Source organism: Anopheles ziemanni, unplaced genomic scaffold (genome assembly GCF_943734765.1).
Source record: "Anopheles ziemanni unplaced genomic scaffold, idAnoZiCoDA_A2_x.2 scaffold_12_ctg1, whole genome shotgun sequence".
Classification (NCBI taxonomy): Eukaryota; Metazoa; Arthropoda; class Insecta; order Diptera; family Culicidae; genus Anopheles; species Anopheles ziemanni.
The window spans coordinates 339,435-360,802 of NW_026690043.1; the positions used below are offsets into that span (position 1 = coordinate 339,435).

The following is a 21,368-nucleotide window of genomic DNA, read 5'->3' on the forward strand; positions in this document are numbered from 1 at the left end:
CAAAGTATTGAGTACCTTGTTCCGGTGGAACCGGTAGATTGCCAACAAATTAACAAAATTGTTACCGCGTGACTACATTGAGCGTACCATACCAAAAAACTGGTACGCTCCAAGTGTCAAAACCCGATTTTTCTGTCAGAATCGAGCGTTGCAAGTGTAGTCACAAAACCTCTCACTCTAACCCTATGCTTTGTCCTGCTCACCTTATGTATTCAAACTGAATCCAGCAGTTTACGGTTACAGATGGTAATTACAGGCAAATAATATCAATAAGATTCGTTTTACCACATTGTTTCACGACTTCTTTCAAAACGAAATAGTTGACGCTCTCCACAAATTAACTGATAACTGCTCGACAAGTTCTTACCAATATGAAAAGTCAAGCTTTTTATCGAGCTCTGTCGAGCACACCATTGTCAGCCAACCCAGAAGTGCTGGGTTGCATTTGGTATGGTACGCTGGAGCTCGACCGTACCAAGTTTTTGGTATGGTGTGCCTAATGTAGTCACGCGGTTAGGCTGATTCGCACGTCGGCAAGTGGCAAGTGCAAGTGGCAAGTTGCCGCGTACCTACCCCGTGCGAATCAGGACCTAGCAAGTAGCAAGTGGCAAGTAGCTACTTGCCACTGGAATAGAACCGAGTCTATTTTTCAGGCAAGTAGGAGGATGTATTGGTTGACAACTCGTGTAATTACAAGTTGTCTAACAAAAACTGTTTCATTTTCGTGATTTGTTTAGGATAATTTTGGACTAATGTTCGAGAAATATTATTTGATCGTTACGTAAATCGATCTTTTTATTTATTGATTGGTTAATATTGATGAAATAATGGTAAATTAAAAGCACGGCCTACGATCGGATAAAATCCGTTCGACGGTCGATGAAAAATGAACTCTGTGCGTTTATACTTTATATGTTCAAAGGTTCCTTTGAAGCCTCCAGCTTCGTTTATACCTAAGGCGCTCAAGTGTTTCTTTTCAAACGAAGTCGTTGGTAATCATTTCAATAATTATACAAAATCATGATAAATTCATAAAAAATTACAAATAGGATCCTCAGAGAAGCAATTAACACTTTTTTTTTAAATAAGCACCCTCAAATGTACGAATTCGTTGAGAATCCGCGGCATAAAACCTCGCGGATTTCTTCCCATACAAACGGGAACGAACGGATTTGCGAAAAGAGTTCATTTAGTTCATATTCGAAATGGCAGGTAAAATGAACACATTTGAGAGGAGGTGAGTGAAACTTGACAGCCAGATTTGCCCGCGCTTTTCAACGTGAGTGACCTTTGACAACTCGATTCGAACGGATATTTTCCGATCGTAGTCCGTGCTTAGCACGATTATTTCCAGTTGTGACCAAGGTTCTTGAAGCTTGTTGATGCCAGTTTGGCGCGCAGCTTCAACGAAGCTGGTGGTGGGTAAGCAAAATCCCCAAATCCGAATCCCAATCCTAAAAACAGTCGGAACAGTCCAAGCAGCGGATAGTGCTCCTTTGGAACTGTGGTCTTTGTGTACAAAATTTTGAAAGGATACACTTGTTTAATTAATTACAATTAAAGTTGTGTAGATCTGATTCAGATTCATGAATCTGAATGAATATCTACCTTATACATGCACCAACTGATGAAAAGACACCAGCCAAAAATGGGTTGAGGGACCCCTTTTTTTGTCGCATTGTCCACGCCTGTGAAAGCATCGGGGAGATTCGTCACAAATCCATGAAAGATTCATGAAGATTCATTAAGGGTTTTAAAGATTCATTAAGCTTTGAAGATTCGAATCCGCAAAGATTCATGAGTCCATTGAAATGAAATGCGGCGCATAGAGGGGAACAGCCGAAAAGTTTACGTAAGAAACTTTTCAGCTCCGTGAGTTGAAAACTGCACCCGCAAAGTTTTTGGCAGCTAACCGCAAACTTAAATGCGCCAGAAGAAGAAGATGAAGAAGAAATAAATGTAAACATAACAAATCTCAAAAACGGTTTTCGAGTTTGCGCTTGGAGTTTGCGGCTCGTGTAGCGGGGCGGTCAGAAACTTTACGCTTGCATTGACTGGCGACAGCATTGGTACCAAGGTGTATAAATTAGAAGGTGAAGTCGTCCAGTGTAAAATGACATTTCATGACTTGACATAACACTTCTTGGGTATTCATATGGGTTTTGAGGGGGGGTATCGGAAAAGGATTAGGCTTTTGACATAACTCTTCTCAAATATGGCACCCCTTCCAAAGCGACATAAAGTCACCTTCTATATTTATACACCTTGCATTGGTACCGCAAAACGCGGCTACACGAACCGCAAAGATTTTGACGTAAACTTATACGGTTTTCGAGTTTGCGGTTGGAGTTTACGGCTCGTGTAGCGGGGCTTATATGAATACCCCAGAAGTGTTATGTCAAGTCATGAAATGTCATTTTACCTTGGACGACTTCACCTTCTAATTTATACACCTTGGAACTCCATACAAAAAAAGGGTCGCACAAATCGCGCTAGACGATGCCTAGTGTAGAAACAGCGAAAAACGCGACGCTGGCCCTTGTCACTCGGGGTCCACACTCCCCAGGAGCATTAATTTATGCGTCGTGCGACAAATCGCGTACATTAACATACAAAATACGAGCGTACATTTAGCGTCTATTAGAAGAGATACAAATGCCTTATTGTACGCTCTCGTAACGTTTCGACCTGGCGGTTGCCTACATGTAGGCGCTAAATGTAAACGGTTTTTTCGGTTTAAAAATTGAAAATTCAAATCAACAGTTACATTTTCAGTTTTTATGGATTATTTTATTATTTCTTATACCTCACCCATATTTTTACAAAAGTAACGCCTAATTTTCTAAAATTAACGAGTTTTGTTTCTGATTTTTTTCGCTTCTTCTTAATCCGTCAGTTATTAAACGTCAGAACGAGGGGCTTTGCTAGTGCTGTCAAGAGTTTCCTACCAGTTTCCTACGAGTTTCCCAGCTGTTGCGGGAACTGAGTTCGACAGTTCGACGGAGGAGAGTTCGCTATGTGGAGATGAACAGTTAAAGAATATTATGTCGTTGGTAACCATCTTCAACAAGAGTGAGAGAAATGTTCGCCTTCTGAAAAATTAAAAAACTTCCACAAATTATTTGTTACTACTTACGCAATACGGAATGGCGTCTTGCTCTGTATAATGTAATACGGTAAGATCCTCGTGATTCGCCCCGGTTCCTTCAGTGGAGTCACTTGAGAGCGTGTTCTTTGTGTCCACCATCTAATTCCAGTTTACTTAATTCCAGAGCACAAACACGGTCCACATCAGTGGTCGGAACGGCGACCGCTGGAAACGGCCCCTCTTCCGTTGACGATCTCATCAAATCTGCAATAATATATTGTTGGGGCTGAAGCATACCGAAATACAATTGCATTCAACTTACCAACCACTCTGCCATGTCAGGATAAGAAAGTGGGACTGCAATGCACAATGCATTCATGACCACAAACAAACATTCCTCAATTACCGGTTCCCGTACCGTTTTGTTAAACGATTCACATTTGTTTTTGTACAGAAAACATGTTTAATGTTTCGAAAACTTACAATGAACACTCACTTTTCACGTTGGTTTTGCTATTAAAGCAAAAACAGTATTTTTTATCGACTGGAGTCTTCTAAGCACTGCGCACAAGTTTGTTTTGGTTCGAAGACGTCAAACAACAGAGTTAATTTGGAGGTTACCTCATATAGCATCTGATTGAATTTGAATGTGATATTGAAGTTGAGTTTTGCCTATCGAGGTTAGTGGAAATCAATTTTTCACCATCACAACCAACAACAATTCATAGGCAGACGACAATGAGTGCAAAAAAATACGTTTAATGTTTTCTTTTTCAATCAACGCTTTTTGTTCTAGATGAACCAACCTCCTTTTTATGAGTGTGTTGCGCTGAGCACACTAGCGCCCCTTCTGATTGTTCCTGTGTGACGCGGATGGTTTGAGAACCTTTGGGGTTATAGCCGTTATGCTGTGGTGTTATGTTGCCCATCGCATCGATTAACGAATCGTTACTATGGCTATCGTACGATCGCATCATTTAACGTAGCTGGGGACAGCGCGACGTCCCGTTTCAAAAGTAGCCCAGTTTCGGCAGAACAATCGCGCAAGCAAAGCGCGATAGAGGTAGGGGAGTATGTGGAAATAGGTATTACATTGGAGCGCAAACTCGGCCTAAAAATGTTGTTGAATTTGGACGTAGTAATGAATAATACTTGTTTAGCTATGTATTTTAAGCACCCTGAGTGAGTTTGGCACTTCTACATTTGAAATTCACTGAGAAAACCACCTAAAACAAACATCGACGATATTTTGCCCCATCGTAAGAAGTATATATTTCTCCGTCATCTCCTATTGTTGAGTGCAGTTTGTTTACGTTTTGACACCCGACAAAACTTTGAATTACATTTGTGAAGGCTACAGACCAGTAGTACAACGTAAAATCCGATGTTTCGTGGAAAATATTGCGTGTTTTATCCAGCTGTCGGTTTGTTTTCGTTTCGAATTGACATTTGATAAGAGCTAGCGCGACGTCGCGTTTTTCGCTGTTTCTACACTAGCGCGATTTGTGCGACATTTTTTTTTTGTATGGAGTTCAGCCGCCTGTCACACGCTTTCCAGACTGCACCGTCGCGTAACGCGCCGTCGCCTGACAGGCGCTGAACTCCATGCAAAAAAAACCTAGCGCGATTCGCGCGACATCGCGCAAGGTTTTTTTTATATGGAGTTCAGCTCCTGTCAGGCGACGTCGCGCTGTAGTGTGGACCCCGAGTCAGACGAAGTCGCGTTTTGTGACGGGACGTCGCCCTGTAGTGTGGACCCCGTGAATCGTGTTTTTCGAGAATAAATTTTTTAGAATCCGTCAATTGGGGTTCGAATCCGCCCTAGGGATCGAATCTTCGAATCTTCCGAATCCTGATACTGCCAACACTGATCCGCAGTGCGGAGAAAAAACTAAAAAACTGTGAAAAAACGGAAAACTGATTCCGTCGCGAAATGGGCTGTGTAGTGTTGCGAGTGAATTCAATGAAACGCCCACGAAATTTATAAAGTTTGTTTTGAGTTGGTGTCATCAGACCAGATCCCTCGAGTGCGCTGGACAGGGTCGATCTATGAGATGCATCAAGCAAAACACACGGGACTTTTGGAAGATAAGCACAGTAATTGCTGCAAAAGTACGGCCAGTGTTTATGTAAACAATCGTTGCGAAATCGTAAGTAACTACTTTGGAGTTTCCTAGTTAAGGTAAGGAAAATCCCGCTGCTTGCAAATCATAAAATACACCAAATCCCCCGCGCCGTTCTGTCTGAACAATTGGAAGCGTGGTGTGAAAAATACTCCTATCCACCAGATTCAGCACAAAGAGAACACTCGACGAGTGGAATATACGTTTCTTTTCGTGGGCAAACAAAGCCCGTCTGAAATCTGTAAAGAAATTGAGCACATCCGTGGGTGGTGCTGAAGTAAGCCAGCGGTGGTGGTATATAGGTTTAGTGTATAAAAGATTAGTAAGAAAGCTACCTTTTTTATCGAGTATCATACATTGCCAACATTGCCTTGGACATATTGAAGTTGGGCCCGTTTTTTGACAACTTCAAAAAAAACGTGGAACAAATTAGTTTGTTTATAGCTGTGGGTGTTTTGTGGCTTTCGTCCGAGACAGACCTGCGGCCCAAGTTGAGTCGGTCTAGCATAGCCGGGAGCAACACCCGGAAGACGAGGCAGACTAGCTGACCTCGGAAAGCCTTGTTCCGGTTGAGCAGGTAAGGGTCCAAATCAAGCAAATATTTTTCTGTAATATTGTGTTATATGTTTGAATATCGTCAATCATTTCTGAGCAGGAACCGAGCAATGTTTGATAAGAACTAACCACTCGACGTTATGAAACCAAACAGCGTCGCAAAAAATGCTTACTGCATGTATTTTGGTTACTTAAACTGTACAAAATCTCGTTCCCTCGCAGGCCAAATACAATCAGCCATCAGGTCGGATTTGACTGCTCTTTGCCAGCCCCTGACTTAAATGGAATGTTTCCGTTCTCTCTCTTGTGGATGGCATTATTGTGCAGAGAAGATTCTGCAAAAATGGCCCAAAGTAGGTCAAACGAGAGGAAATTGAGATTATTTTCGTTCGTCACCATTAGGTTCGAGAGAATGTTTACGCTTGCAAGGGTCCCGTTCTGGTCCCTTTCTTCTTGACAGACAAACCTAACATACTGACCGTTCAAAATTCCTTATACTTATGTAGCAGTTGCTGTTGCCAAAGATTCCAGACATGTTCTATTATTTTCTGTTTTCTGGTTGCACGAACGAACTGGCACAGGCTCTATGACCTTTTAGCTTTTATCTAGATCTTTTTAGCTTTTATAAAGTGGAATTTGTTGGTATCAATGCTTAATTGACGAGAAGAATTACCATTTACGATACAGAAACATTGATGCAAAAAATCCAATTGATTTATATATAATCGCGTAACGTAAACAGTCGCAGCTAAAAACGACAAACAATGAAAATAGCATTTTAGGTAAAAAATGTTGTCATGTGCCTTGTGGGATTTAGACCCTAGTGAGTTTTTCCGACAACGTGAAGAATGTGCATGCATGGCACGGTTCGTTGAGCGATGAACTAAAACGTGTACCAGGCATTACCGTAAGCCGTGGAGAAAATGTGTACAAATGTCCTTAATTCCGCACGAGGATATGCCATGTGCACATACAGCGGGCAACATCGGTCAGGTGAAGGAATTAAAAATGATAGGTATGCAAAGGTGACAATCGACGTACGCTTTCCGAAGTTGTGACAAAAAGGTAATTGCCGCTAGACTCGTGGCTGTTCAGGCAGATTATAGAATGTGACGGTGCCACGGATACTCCTTAGCAATGTGAGTAGAATAAAAATGAGGATTGGCATAAAAAAGCGTGTGTATAAGTAATCTTTTAAGCTTAGTGGTCTGCTATATTAAGCCATAAGACGAACATGTCGCTTCATGGGTTTCATTTAATATTGGTATTCTTGTGGCGTTTTGCATCTATTTATTGATCGCTCAGTATAGGCTTCAATACTTTTTCAAAACTGCAAAAGTTCAAGGATTTGCTTCGAAGATGTGTTCTACTAAGGGAGTAGCATTACAAATTCAAGTTGCGCAACGGAATGTTGATGAATGAATGCTCAACGTATCGTTACGTATCAACATACAACATTTGATAAGGAAACCCAACCTACGAAAACAGTTTAAGCAGTGCAGAACACCTTTGCAAAGCAAATAATATAAATAAACTTTCGTATGTCTAGGTATTTCAAATCTAAATGTGGTATACACATTATTTTACTTCAATTATAAAACATTGGTACAATACCAACCTGAACTCATTATGCTGCAGTCCAACTCTACACTTTTCCGAGGGTAAATTTGTTCACCTCGACTTGTTTCTCTTCTTTCTTTTTGTGTTAGTGGGATATGAAAGCATGTGTGCAGGTTGTTTGAGACATCCGTGACTATTCGGAAATATAATTTCGGTCGATTTATCCAGCGAGTTGGAAAGCAAACATTCAGTGTAGGCTATTTGCTATTGAAGAGGAGGAGATAAATCATCATCCGACGATAATTAGCGCGAAATGAAACAGGCGAAGCTCAATGCTTTTCGTTATAAGGGGGTCAATTAACCAAATGGAATTAATGCAAGCAGAACAAGTTCGTGTGCTCAAACATGAAAGCCAAGCTCCACACATGTATACAAACATGCCCTGAATGAAACAATTTTCTTTATATTCTCATCCCTATTGGCATGTTGCGAAGTAGATAGTGTAAGTCAAGTGCTAGAATGTGGTAAATTTAAATTAAAACTTTGTTTTAAATTCACAATAAAATTTGCCCGTAGAGATATTGATTTTGTTAATGACTCTTATCCATTGCGGGATTGGTTTAACGCTCGTTGATAGTTTACCACACCATGCTTTGTTTGTAAGTTAGTCATATGACCAATCACTGGGCTGTTCGCTTTACTAATATTTTGATCAATCGATAATTTTCCTTCGATAAAAACACAACATTTTTCTTTCTGTTTGAATTACACAAAAATTACAACTGCAATAAACTATGAGTACATTTCACAATAGTTCAATTTCAAGAAAGCAGCAGAAAACAAAAATAACAAGATACAAACAGAAACAGCAAATCCATCCATTGCTTCGTGCAAACGTGTTAAATGAAAAAGGCAAATTAAAACCCGTTCTAACCTTCGCGCATTCAACGACCTGCCTTGCACCTCTCAGTCGTACATTTGAAGCTCCTTTCGTCGTAGCTAGTTGAAGGCGAATGGCGCATTGCTTCAGCTATGCGAGATGACTTAGTGGCGTCTATATTTTCGTACGGCAAGCAACCTAAATGATCGAGATCAGCTTTGGTTGCGGGAGCTAAATCGATGGAAACAAAGCGTGAGAAATACCCTGCTCTCTAGGAGCGCTTGTACGCAGTGACGGTCGGACGGTTGTCTCGTCTTAGAACCAAGTGCACAAGAGAGATGCAGCAACGGTACCAGGCGATGTAAAACCGGTTGTGTGCCTGAACCGGACTTGTTTTGAACGCAGATAACTATTGAAATAATGTTGTCTCGTGTCATCTCGTACTAGCGGTCAACTATGTTTCGCAACAGAGCAAGTGCGCTTTTATAGATGTACCGTTAGACATCTTGAAACATGGTACAGATATCAACAATTCTATGATAACAATCTTTCGATTCATTATTTGACCAAGGAGCTGCAGGATATTTTAATATTCATTTTAATGAAAATACCGATTTGTTATTCATTTATAAATATGCCGGGTATAGAATATGCAGCAAGTGTTGAAACGAGATCGTATCACTATTTCTTGCAGTTCGAACGTTGCTGTAGTCCGTACATACATGGGTCAATATCACGGTCATGGGCATGGCTGTGTTTTCGTTTACGTGATTTCTTTCGCAGAAACTGGATTTAATCACAAGCTGTATGCCTTGGGTATGTGAGGTTAATTGCCTACAAGAGCAGTAGTGCCCTCGATCTATCGAAAGTAGTTTCTTTCGCATTGCAGTAATAGACCAGCTGGTTAGTATTATGTATGAACGTATGCATTGAGCTTTCGTTTATCTAAGTTGAAAAAAGCACCAAATTCATAGAAATATACGCATGATTCAAATTTTTTTTTTTTTTTATTATTATTTACAACATTTTTACAAATGAAGAATGGTACATTGTTGTAATGTTAGGCTAATCGTGATGCTAAATAATGCAATAAAACGCAATTTTTCAATTAAAAAAGCCAATTTAGACTAACTGAAACGGTGATAAAGACGAGTGTGGAATTATGTCCTAAGTTGATTTTTTCCCATCCACCCATTTAGTGAATGATAAGCGTGCAAAGAGCTATTACATTCGCTGGGCTGATGCCAAACGCTGTCAACTGAGCTTGCGACCACTTTTGAACCAAGTTATCTAATCTAGAAAAATGACACTGGTAAACACTGTCCTACGCCTATCGATATGAAGAAAATCGCCGAAGTAAATGTAATCTTTCCTTTTGCTGATTTGTTCGAATGTTTGTGCACCTCAATCGAACCAGACAGCGGAAAATCTAGTTTTCACTTTCCCTACACTGCGAAGGGTGAGTTGTGTGCAATAGACTTTAAGGCCAGTGATGCCAACGAACCATATAAAATCAGCCGAGAGTAGTTTAGATGGTCTAGGACAACGGAAATTATTGAATTTAACCTTCTATAAATCCAACGAGTTCTGGTAAACTCAATAAAATCATACTTCACACAAATCTCAGTTTAATGCAATTATATAAACCATGCCATATGATCATAATGGCATTTTTGTTTTTTACTTTTCATTTTCCAGGTCCAGTCGGGTTATGCAAGTATTCAAGGCGTCGAAGAATTCATTGTAAGGTTGAAGGAAGCCCAAGAAACGCATTTGTCAACCCGGCAAACAACGTAAGCTTCTGGCCGCATCCAAGGTTATGCTTTATGCAGTCGATCGATCAAGTGGAGCACTGGACCAGTGCACGGTAGCGGATTCTACGTTCAAACAAGAGAATTGAGAGAGCACAGGACTAGGCTAAGAAAAGACTGCCCGGCAACACATTACTCTCGTCTACAGCTCCGAAAGGCAACGGCACGGGAGCAAATCAAACAAGTTATCAGTTGCAGTCCAACCACGATCGCGGAACAAGCGCGGAGCGATCGCATTTCGTAGAGTTCAACCTTCCGGGTGGCAGAACAAGTTGAATCAGAGGAATGATTCGAGGCGGTTGAATTGACGAGTGCATTGCGCTGTCTGCTTGGGGTTTATGCAGTGAAACAACATCTATATGATAAATTTTGCCTGATGCAATTTATATATAGAAAAAGGAATGGTGATCCTCCCTCTACAATGTCTTTTGAAAATAGTGAGTGATTAATGACAGCAGAGTGTACGTACTACTTCCGTAAAAATAGTTTGTTTGAAGTCATATGCCCTTTAAACGAATTTATGTTGTGCAACGGGTAAACATAGCTACGATATTTTATCCTTTCAGTGTTAAGTGCATTCTAAGTCGAGACTTTTCGTGAAACATACATAAAATGTAAGAGCATTATAGGTTCGAGTAATATAGAATGCAAGATCCGGCAATTGCGAACCGGTTGGCGACTCTTTGCACCATCCCTCAAAGTTCCTGGAAGTCTATCGGTTGCGCTACTCCATTACTGTACCGATGATGTTTTGAACTAGTGGTCTGCTATGTGTTTTAAATTTGAAGTAGTTTGCGTTACACAAGGTGTGATCGAATGATAAGCAAATTGTCTTGTGCATTTGTTGTGTAGAAAATTTGCGATCGTGTTCTGTGTTCACATCAAGTGCCCGAATATTCGACCAAAAGCTGCTGTATGATAGCACGCCTGTAGATCAGATTTCACATCGCTTGTATTGCACGAAAATTCTGTGAGAGTACAAAGAATGATGTCTGCTCTAAGCTATCAGGTTAACATGAACAACTTCCTATCGCTCTTGGTTGGCGCCTCGCTGGTGGCAGCTAACTCGTCGCCGAACCATGATATATCGGCCCCGTCGCAGCCAACCGAGTTCAGTAACGGCGTCTCTTCATTTGCTCTTCCGGCTGAAGACCGTATGGCCTTCGAGACCTCCACGTTTGCACACCTCAACTACAGCTACGTGGACGCAGAAGGACACTTGGTGGAGCTCGGGGGAAACGAAAGTGCTAAGTATGGCGAAGGTCGAGTTCTGAACAGAACCGGCATCCTGGTGCATGTTAGCAACAGTGTAAATCGGTCGGATCACACTGGTTGTTCAAAGCATTGGAATGGGACTCGCGGACAACCCCTGCCGGAGCGTCACATTTCTTGGATTGCACTCATACGGCGTGGTAGCTGCAACTTTGAGGATAAAGTAAAACATGCATTTGATCACGGTGCCGCTGGAGTTATTATCTATAACGATAAGGATGATCCTAAGCTGGATAAAATGAAGATTAACGATAAAGAACGTAAGTATTGGGGCGATTTAAGCTGCTTCACTATACATGCGTTTTTGGCAGTTTCGATATTTATTGATACCAAACAACTAATGCCTTATCACGTGGTACATGGTTTGTGCAATCAAACACATAGTTAAACATAATGCTTCTTCGCTGTTATCAAAACAGTACGCATAGTGTGCGTAAAAAATCTAACAGTAAAAATTATTTCCTACAACAACAAAATTCCCATGGGTGACGTTGTGGGGAGCTCTATTGAGTATAAACAAATGTAACCAGCAGACGCGATAAGCATTCGTGGTTTCCTATTGCAGATAAGTTGGGGTGCAAAGCGAAAACATGCACGTTCGGTGATATCAGGAGTCAGTCAGAAAGATTAAGATTGGCAGACGAACATTCTATTGTTTGAAAAATACTTTTTTGTTTTGTTGATGTCATAACCCACGTGATGAGCAGGACACAGTTGTTCATTTTTGCTGGATACTATTATTTTGTTTATAATAAACAGTGATTGGTTTATTACTGAAATCTACACTTCGCTTTAATCTAAGGGTACTTAACAAAACTGAATGATAGGTGAATCTATTCATTCATAAGAGATTTGATTGCAAATTTTAAGCTGTAGCATCTAAAACAATGGAAGGAATTGCAAAATGAATAATTGGCATTTACTAGAATAATTGATTTTATTCTTTGAAGTTGTCAAAACGGTTCAAAAGAAAACGCACCTGAATGGCTGTCAGTAGTTTTACTTTTGAACGCTTGCTGGTTATCTGGCTTGCATGATACAACCAATATTTGCCATCAAACAAGAATCTACCCTGTGTCAGAGAAGATAAAAATTTCCACTGCAGCTGACAGTTCATAAAAAAACTATTTCGATATTTGCTATTGGATTCGATGGTTCGAGCAACCCCATTGTAAAGCTCAGCGGGAGATAAACGCAATCTTAGTTGACTTTTCGAGTCGTGTTGATCTTGTTGATCTACTCGCGTTGCGTTGGTCTTTCTGGATGGTAGCTAAAAGAAACCAACGGAGTCACGTACAAAATAGAAAAAAGTATGTGCACACATGGTTCAACTGTTTGATTGTATTCAGTTGGACCGCCCCGCAAATCCCTTTCTAGGAAAGGTTACAGACAGCCGCTACTCAGTCTTCGGGTGGATTACTTTCACTCTCTTGCCGTCGCCAGTAATAACGTTATAGCGAAGGAAATCTTATGCGCTTTCTCAGCGTGTGTATTGTAGCGCCGACGTCTTGTTTTGTCGCATCTGCTACAGCATTACACGCCGCTGGCCTTCAGTGAGACTAGGGTCGTCGTGTTTTCCTTGGGTCGTTAATCCGATGGATGGGTGTGACCATGGTTCCGTCTGACGAACCGCGTGCGAAGGAAACAGGACGTGCTGCGTCGGAGGATTCTTAGATGTAATTAATTTATTGCTTCAGCTCATCAAACGCAGTGTTGAAACGCTTCCTGTCTAAATATGGCGTATATATATATGCTGTTTGTTTATCAACGCATTTTATCGTCAATTAGTATGCTGAATTTTGATATGGCCTTGAACGCGGAATAGTGTGCAGTTTCATACATATAATCTTTGAAAATGAATATGTTTTTTGAAACATCTAAAGCTCTTTGTAAGGATATTTAACCAAATAGTTTTTCGAACAATTTTCCATAAGATTTATATGCGTGGGTTCCATTTCACCCACAACAATGAGGGGAGTGCGAAGGAGTGAGAATCAATAAAGCATTGACACATTTAGCCGGTGTGATAAGATTAAGTAAATCATGGTTTTGTGCATGATATTTTTTTTGTATAAGACGTGTAAATAGGTTAAGCACTTTTGAATGAAAAAATAACAAACACATTCCTATGTATATTTGTTGCATCGCCGAGATATAGACACGCAAAAGTGATCTTCTCTGGTGGTGAGTGGTGAGTAATGAACGTACGCAGATCGCCATAGTGTTATAGCTTGGGTATCGCTTTGCGTCTCAATATCGTAGAGCGCACAATGGCGCTACCAATGATTTTCTACTTTGCACCTGTATAAATCTGAATGGCATTAGCATACTTAAAACGGCGCTGGGGCAGCAACTGCGCCTACGCGGCATTGCCAGTGGTTGCGTCGGTTCATGGGCATTTGAACATTTGTAAATTATTTCCGACGATTTCCTGTTTCCTCCAAATTGACACAACAAGCTTTCTGCGTTGCGATTAACCTAGAAAGTACTAAATAAGTGTGTGTTCTCCTTTCGAAAATTAAGTTATGACCTATGATATTAATCAACTTTTTTTTCGACAAGTCGACAAAAACTTATACATGATAAGCGTTGTTTAACTTATAGTTCATCCTACTGTTCAACTTTAAAGTTACATGAAACTTGGATTGATTGAAGAACACGTATTTGTTATCACCTAGTGGGTTTTGAAATTGTGTTTATTAACTTTTAGGACTTAGCTGATTCCGTTCAATTTTATTGCTTTCTAAGTTGATTTTTTAAATGTTCCAGGAAACATTACCGCGGTATTTACATCAAAAGCAATGGGTCATGAATTGATCGACATTGTTGAATTACGTGGCCAAGAAGTTGTTATGCATATTATTGAAGGTTCCCGTCAGTTTCGTAGCATTGGCAACATAAATAAGTAAGTAAAGATTAAATTTTCAATCTATAAATGTTACGATGTTTTAATTATTTGTCTTTTATTTGCAGAGCTTCCGTTTTATTCGTCTCTATTTCGTTCATTGTACTGATGATCATTTCTCTTGTCTGGTTGGTGTTTTATTACGTTCAACGTTTTCGATACCTGCAAACCAAAGATAAGCAATCAGTAAGTAATGTCGTATAGGAAGAGTAATTACAATTTAATGTTTATGTTTTTTTTTATGAATTTTAGAGACTTTGACCTATTCGGTCATTCGTCTCTATTAATGTTTATGTTGTTAGCACACTATGTAAGTTGGTTATTTGCCTGAAACAGATAGTTCGAATGAACGACAATACTAGAAATATTTACAAATTTGGTATGGGACTCTGGCAGAAGAGTTTGTTCTAATTTTCTTTATCGCCACAAACGCTATTATGTGAGAATACTCGCTGTTTAATCCAATTGAAACTCACATCGTATACTTTACATGGCACATGGGCTTTGTACTGTTACTTATTACGCTTTTTTTACTGACGGTACGGTACGGTAGACTTGGACGTATAAAATGGGAGCCCGCGACAGCCGAGCGGTAGCGCCGGTTAGAAAATCACGCCGAGGCTCACCACCTCCACGGCATTGGTTCGAATTCCAACTGAGACAGGACCCTCCCCTGTACGAGAGGACTGACTATCCACGTACACATAGAGTAAAAGTCTCGTAAGCCCTTAACGAGCACGCATATCATCAACAAGGTCGTTACGACAAGAAGAAGAAGAACCCGAAAATGGAATGATCTAGTGGGACCAGTATGTTGAACTCATTAAACATCAATGAATTTTGTTTTAAAAAATTGTTTGCAAAACCAATGAATTTTGTTTTACTGCACATATATTGAAGCTGGCGTAAGAGGAGCTACACATACGATTTTATTATACGTGTTGTATGGATTTGACAGATGAAATCAGACGTACGATTTTGTCTTATGATGAAATGAATGTGAATTTATCTTTCAACCAAACTGGATTTCTTAAACCCGAAGTTGAGGCTTTTATCTAGAAAAAATAATTAAATTTATTAAAATTTCTTAAAAATTTTAAAACAACAGAAACACTTGTGAATCTAACGTCCAATAAAATTCCGTGCTATAAAGCACAGACACCATTCTGGTAGCATAGTTGAAAGTCAATATACAAAAGAAAATTGTGAAGCTTAGAAATACAGATGAATTTATATTGACATCATTATGGATACTACAAATAATTAGTGATACTGGCTATTAGAATAAGCTGAAAGTGTTATAACGTATCGTCTGAAAAGAGTAAGGTATATGCAAAACTAATAATGTTGTTTTATTTTTCAGAAACGATTGTGCAGTGTTGCGAAGCGTATAATTGCCAAAATTCCAACAAAAAGTATTAAATCGGACGATAAGGTACGTATTTGTCCAATCTAAATAGTTACTCCATGTGTAGGCGAATAACTGAGTATTTGTATTTTAGGAAATCGACAACGATTGCTGCGCCATTTGTATCGAACCATATAAAGTAACTGATGTGATACGTGTACTTCCATGCAAGTGAGTATATATTAAAATTGAAACTAATATTTTTATAACGATTCGCACTCACGAACATATGTTAACTTTAAACCTTCATTAAGATCCCCCAGGATCCCAGTAAGAAATCTCCTTTGAATAAGGATACATACCCCAAGGGGGGCAAAAAGGACGCATTTCCTCCTACTTTTAAAACATTATGTAAGGAAATCCTGGTTCAGAACAACAGTAAGAATAAAAATGATGACAAAACTGATGTATTTAGTACACAGTTACTACCAAAAGCAAAAGTTCACCGTCGATTCCTATACTTTAGTCTGATTTTCTTAGCTAATTCTCAACGTGTAATGTAAAGAAAGGTTGTTGTTCTTGAGATACGCGTACTAAATAATTTTTAAACTATAAATAATGTCCATTTTGGCTGAGATTTGATCCATTAACACCGGAGACGAAGATCTTCGCCTGCACTTGAATGCACAATGTTGACGGACAGACGCATATATCCGTGCCCATCGAGGCACGTAAACCATCGCATAATTGAGCAATTCCTGTTTTCGTTCGATTCGTCCTTACCGTTTCGATCGTTCGTTCGTTACGCATTTATATCGGCTTTATTTTTCTGGGGAATGCTCTTGCCGTTGCTGATTGCCATGTTCGTAAAGGTAACCACGGCTGACCTTGGTGACAGCTGCTAGTTTTGGACAAAAAACATTGGTCATCAAAGTGTTAAACTTCATGTACAGAAGTCATAAGAGTCTTCGTAATCCATCAAAATAAATTGGCAAGAAGAGACGGATATTGTTTCAGGCATAGATATGCGCAGGAACAGGCTAAAAGCTTGAGTAATTAGAAATACCCTGTCAATGCAAACATGACACGTTTGTATCCGGGATCAATGATCGTCTGTTTAAACATACCGTGGCAAGTGTCCTGTCGAGGGGAAACATAACAAAACGTTGTTTAATTGTAAAGATTAATAAACCAAAACTAACCGTATAGCTTCCAAATTTCTCACCCGAAACAGAACACCATGACGGTTAGAAAGGGGCAAAAAGTCTAGTAAGCCCTTAACGGGCATGCCTTACCAAGACGGACATCACGCTAAAAAGAAGAAGGAGAACTTGTAAAAAATGCCGCATATCATAAATTCATACATAATAACAATTCATCTAAAGTTGAAGTGTTTTGTGATATTATTTTTGGACTTCGACGTCCGACCAGCATTTGCCACCGGTTTAATTTATTTAAAAAAATACAGTATTTACGTTTTAAACACAAAAGATCGTTCTGTTATTACCTCTGTTATTAACTTATGTTTTCGCGTTCCCTTAGTTTACCTCACATAACAATTTTTCATCGGTTTTGCTTGTAAATTTTTCACCATTCAGTATCTGGAAAACTTTCTTCCAGCTCATTTGTCTAATATTTTAGCTAAAGCAGTCTCGTTTTACAACACATTAGTGTCTTGAGTGATGTGTTTAATGTTAATACTAATACAAAGTAGTTTCGCAAAAACAATAATATCAATACGAAAAGCAGAAATTAGCATTTATAACCTTCTTTGTCTTAATTCTCTTTCTCCAATTCAGGCATGAGTTTCATAAGGCATGCATTGACCCTTGGCTACTGGAGCACCGCACATGCCCGATGTGCAAAATGGACATCCTCAAACACTATGGCTTTGTGGTGGGTTCTTCAACGACGCAGATCAATGCTGCAATTACGGAGTACTTAAATATCACGCCACCGCCACCACCCTCAAACACGTCCACTATCACAACGTCCTCGATGACATCGATTGAGGATTCGACAAGGATAGTTTCCTGGCACGGACAGGCTGGAGCGCGTCCGTCGACGGCATCGGCTACAAGAGATAATCCTGTGCAATCCGAGCCGGTCTTGTCGAGGAATATCTACAGCACTAGCCTTAATACCGGTGCCGTTGGCGGTCAGCTAAGTGACATAGTAACGATTATTATTAACATCGAAGATTACGAAAATTCGACTGACGATATTGCAACTACGAGTACGAGTGGCAGTGGAACGAATAGAGTGGTTGGCGGTGACATTAATAGTGGAATGAGTGGATTTTGTAACTTTTCCACTCAACACGACCATCCCGTGCATTCAAGTAGCGCTAGTATATGCAGTAATTCTCGCGACATCGGAGTTTGTGATAGTAGCAATACACATAACAGCGACAGCAGTGAAAGTAACAGCAATAGTCATTTTATAAGCAAGCATATTGCCAATAAGTAAGCCTCACAACCAATGCTTATTCACTACCTTTTCATACGTAAAGAGTCATACAAAATATGTGAAGAAAATTTAATTTGAACTTTGGATGACACTTTTTACTATGCAGCTCATTGCAAATGAAAATAATAAAAGAATTTACAAGGGCTTTTGTCCAAAATAGGCAACTGTTTCATGTGCCATGTAATATAGTGTATGTTAGTTATGATACCGTAAATTTTGGAATACATTGCCTTCAAATAACATTTAATTATATCAACTGCATATTCATGGATTCCATCATGAACTAACTGTACTGGAATCATAGGTATGGCATTCATATACCGGTTGTACCAGCAGAACGATTAGACGAACTTATACGCCTAGGTCCATCCATCCGTAACTACGCAATCAAACTTATTCATCTAGCGCTCCACTGTGATACGTATTGAGACATTATTATGATTACTATTAACTATACATCGATCAACATCTGTCAGCGCAACAATTTTAATTAACGCTAGTGCTATGGTTGCTATTGCTACTATCACAAACTACGGATTAGTCACGGAGTTATATCAACAAGCGTCAATATAATCATATAATTTTCAGTTTAGATGGTTTATGTTGAATTAAATTGCGATTTTAAAATTTCCGATTGTCCCTGGCCGTGGTAGTGGTAGTACGAGTCATTCAGTAGAAAAAGAACAGTAGATGGGCAAACCAAGATGACACACCTTATCTTGGTTTATTACGCAGTATGGTTGCTCATTTTCAGATGCAACTTAATTAAGCCTAGGATTAACCTAATTTGTTCATCGGTTTTCTTTTTTTTCTTACATTCGTGTAGGATCTTCTGTTTCTTTGTTTGTTGGAATAAAAAAGTCGCATTCTAGACGCTATTAAGTATCGCTAGCAATTATGTAAAGCTAATAAAGTATACATGGAATTTGTTACGTCCTATCTCATGCTAAGTAGAAGTTTAGATTGAGAATATGCTTTTCTACACGATTTTTGAGTGAATATTTTAAACAGTCTATTACCGGGTGTAGTGCGATTCCATATGTTAAGGGAAGATTCGATCAGTTTTACCGCAGCAACTGGACAAATAAACTTCTCTGTATGATTTCATAACGTATTGTTTGTTTTTGTTCTGTATATTTTATGTTACATGTGTGTATGTTAATGTATTCTCCTTCTATATAGCTATATAGCGCTATATATCTCCTTCTATATAGCTTGGATTCTTTTGTAGAAACCCACTATTCGATATGTAATAATTTATTTTTATGTAGCATAGTTATGGGTTTAGCTATTTGTTGATATTTTTCTGCTGTTTTAAAATTAGGTTTTCTAGTAAAGATAAAGAAGAAGAAGAAGAAGATCATGCCAGACTTGAGATGTACGTATATGAATAATTTTATCTCTTGTTTACCATAGTTTACGGGAAGTCAAGAGAGCATTCTTCAATTAGATATGGATATAGAAGAAGGTGATCTTATTGATGACCGAAGCAGTACAGATGGTGGATATCAGCGGCGAAACAGCGTCAGTCCGTTGCCGCAAATACGAGCGTCCAGTGAGAATCAGGTAGAGATTCGAAAAAAATGCATGGTTTATTTGTTTTCTAACACTCGCCTTTTGTAATTATAGATGTCGCGAAGCACTTCTGAGTCAGATTCGGACCAAGATCACCTTGATAGTCCGCAATCATCGGAACACAATACTGTTCGTCGGAATAATGGTCAAAGCCAATGTCGTCTAGAAGCTCAGGATGGAACCGATATTTGTGTGGGATGTCTCGCAGCAGCATTGAATAAAAATCAGCGTAATCTGGAGTATAATAACGCTCTGGACGATGAAGAAAGTGATGTAAGTATACGCTATCACATAGCATTTTCGTTATTTCATAAGGGGCCAAAGTGTTGTTTCTATGTTGCGGAATTAGTAAAGAACCAGAATTTTGAATCCTTACTCTATTAAAACGTACACAGGTCTGTGAAAATAGCCCACATGGATCGACAAGCCTTCCAGCGACTCTTAAAAAGTACAAAGGAAATCATTCCACAGGATCGTGTCGCGGGATGAACCCTGCAGACAATCCTCGGGACGAAAACCGGAGTAATGGAGCTCATCAAAATAAGCAGCACTGTAAAGATATCCCCGAGGCACAATCAAGGCTTCCATTCAAATTCTACAAAACCGATCGCGGGCAGATGCGTAAAGTACGGACGCCACTCCAGAATCTACTTCCTCAGTCAATTTCGGCTCCTGTTGACAATGAAAGCTCCTTGCACGTTTGCATTCACGAAGATCCTGCCCAGTTAACAGAGCCGCCATCGTCAATGGTTAAACAGGCAAAGAATGAAACGGAAGAACCTTCTCAGATACAAAGAAATCAATATCAGACTAACGCTAAGCGGCGTTGCTCGCTGTCACGTAATTCGTCGTGTTCGTCTGCGGAACACAGGAGTGTAGTGACGTGCGAAGATTTAAAGCTTGCCATTGACTACTCCAACGACGAAGACATTTCTGATGAAACTGAACCAAACAGTGATAATGATTTGATCGTTCGCCGATCGACACGTGGTGAGGAAAAGGAAATCCGGAAAAAGTGATCAAATCGGTGGCATCGCCTAAGAGCGTCGAACGTTGCGTGGACTGACAGATAGTGAACCGTCTTATACGTCCATCAGAAACGGTTATTGATGACGCTAAAAGCGGTATGTGATAGAGTGAGAACTTACAAGCTTAACAAAGTGTAGAGCAATTGCATTTTTTAATTAAAATAGCCTTCTTCAGATAGCCGAATGCTGTCTGTGGCTGTTGGGCCAAGGCATCCACATTTTGGAAATGTTAGAAAACTGCGTACGGATTAAATCACCAGCAGCGTAGTAAACAGATCAAGGCACCCCTAACTAACTAATACAAGTAACTAAACTAAAGGACTCCAACGATAGCCATATGAGTCCTTCTTTTAGCATCGTTAGACCTCGATTTTGCCCTAGTATCGTTAAATAAAAACAAGCTGAAACTGATCCGGTAACAATGTTTCATAAATAGGAATATTGACAAGCAAATTCAAAAGTTCTATTAGAAAAAAATTCTAGAAAAAAAAACATTCTAGGACTGTTTTCTAGTACATGCTATGAATGATAGATACATCCTTTCCTTAGCTAGGTTAGGAACAGTAAGTCTTAATCTGATAAAAAACCTACCGATATTAGAATAATTATTTAATTGCTTTTCATTTGAGAAGGACATACACTGACAGCTGTTCAAGAATCTGTTTGGGTTTTAACAAGTTTTGTTTCTGTTCGTGAACATTACAGTCAATTTTAGGTTTTTAACGTTAGAAATTTGAAGCCCAAAGGATATTTG

At 39.5% G+C, this 21,368-nt stretch overlaps 1 protein-coding gene across 1 annotated transcript; it reads left to right on the forward strand.

The window, feature by feature from the left end:
* Positions 1-5,752: 5,752 nt before the first annotated feature.
* On the forward strand, positions 5,753-21,368 carry LOC131292895 (E3 ubiquitin-protein ligase goliath). Its single transcript, XM_058320989.1, has 10 exons — positions 5,753-5,788; positions 9,905-11,549; positions 14,059-14,194; positions 14,263-14,380; positions 15,558-15,629; positions 15,697-15,773; positions 17,342-17,438; positions 19,428-19,577; positions 19,641-19,859; positions 19,982-21,368. Exons 2-10 carry the CDS (start codon positions 11,003-11,005, stop codon positions 20,603-20,605), a joined length of 2,040 nt encoding a protein of 679 aa, XP_058176972.1. The 5' UTR covers positions 5,753-5,788; positions 9,905-11,002; the 3' UTR covers positions 20,606-21,368.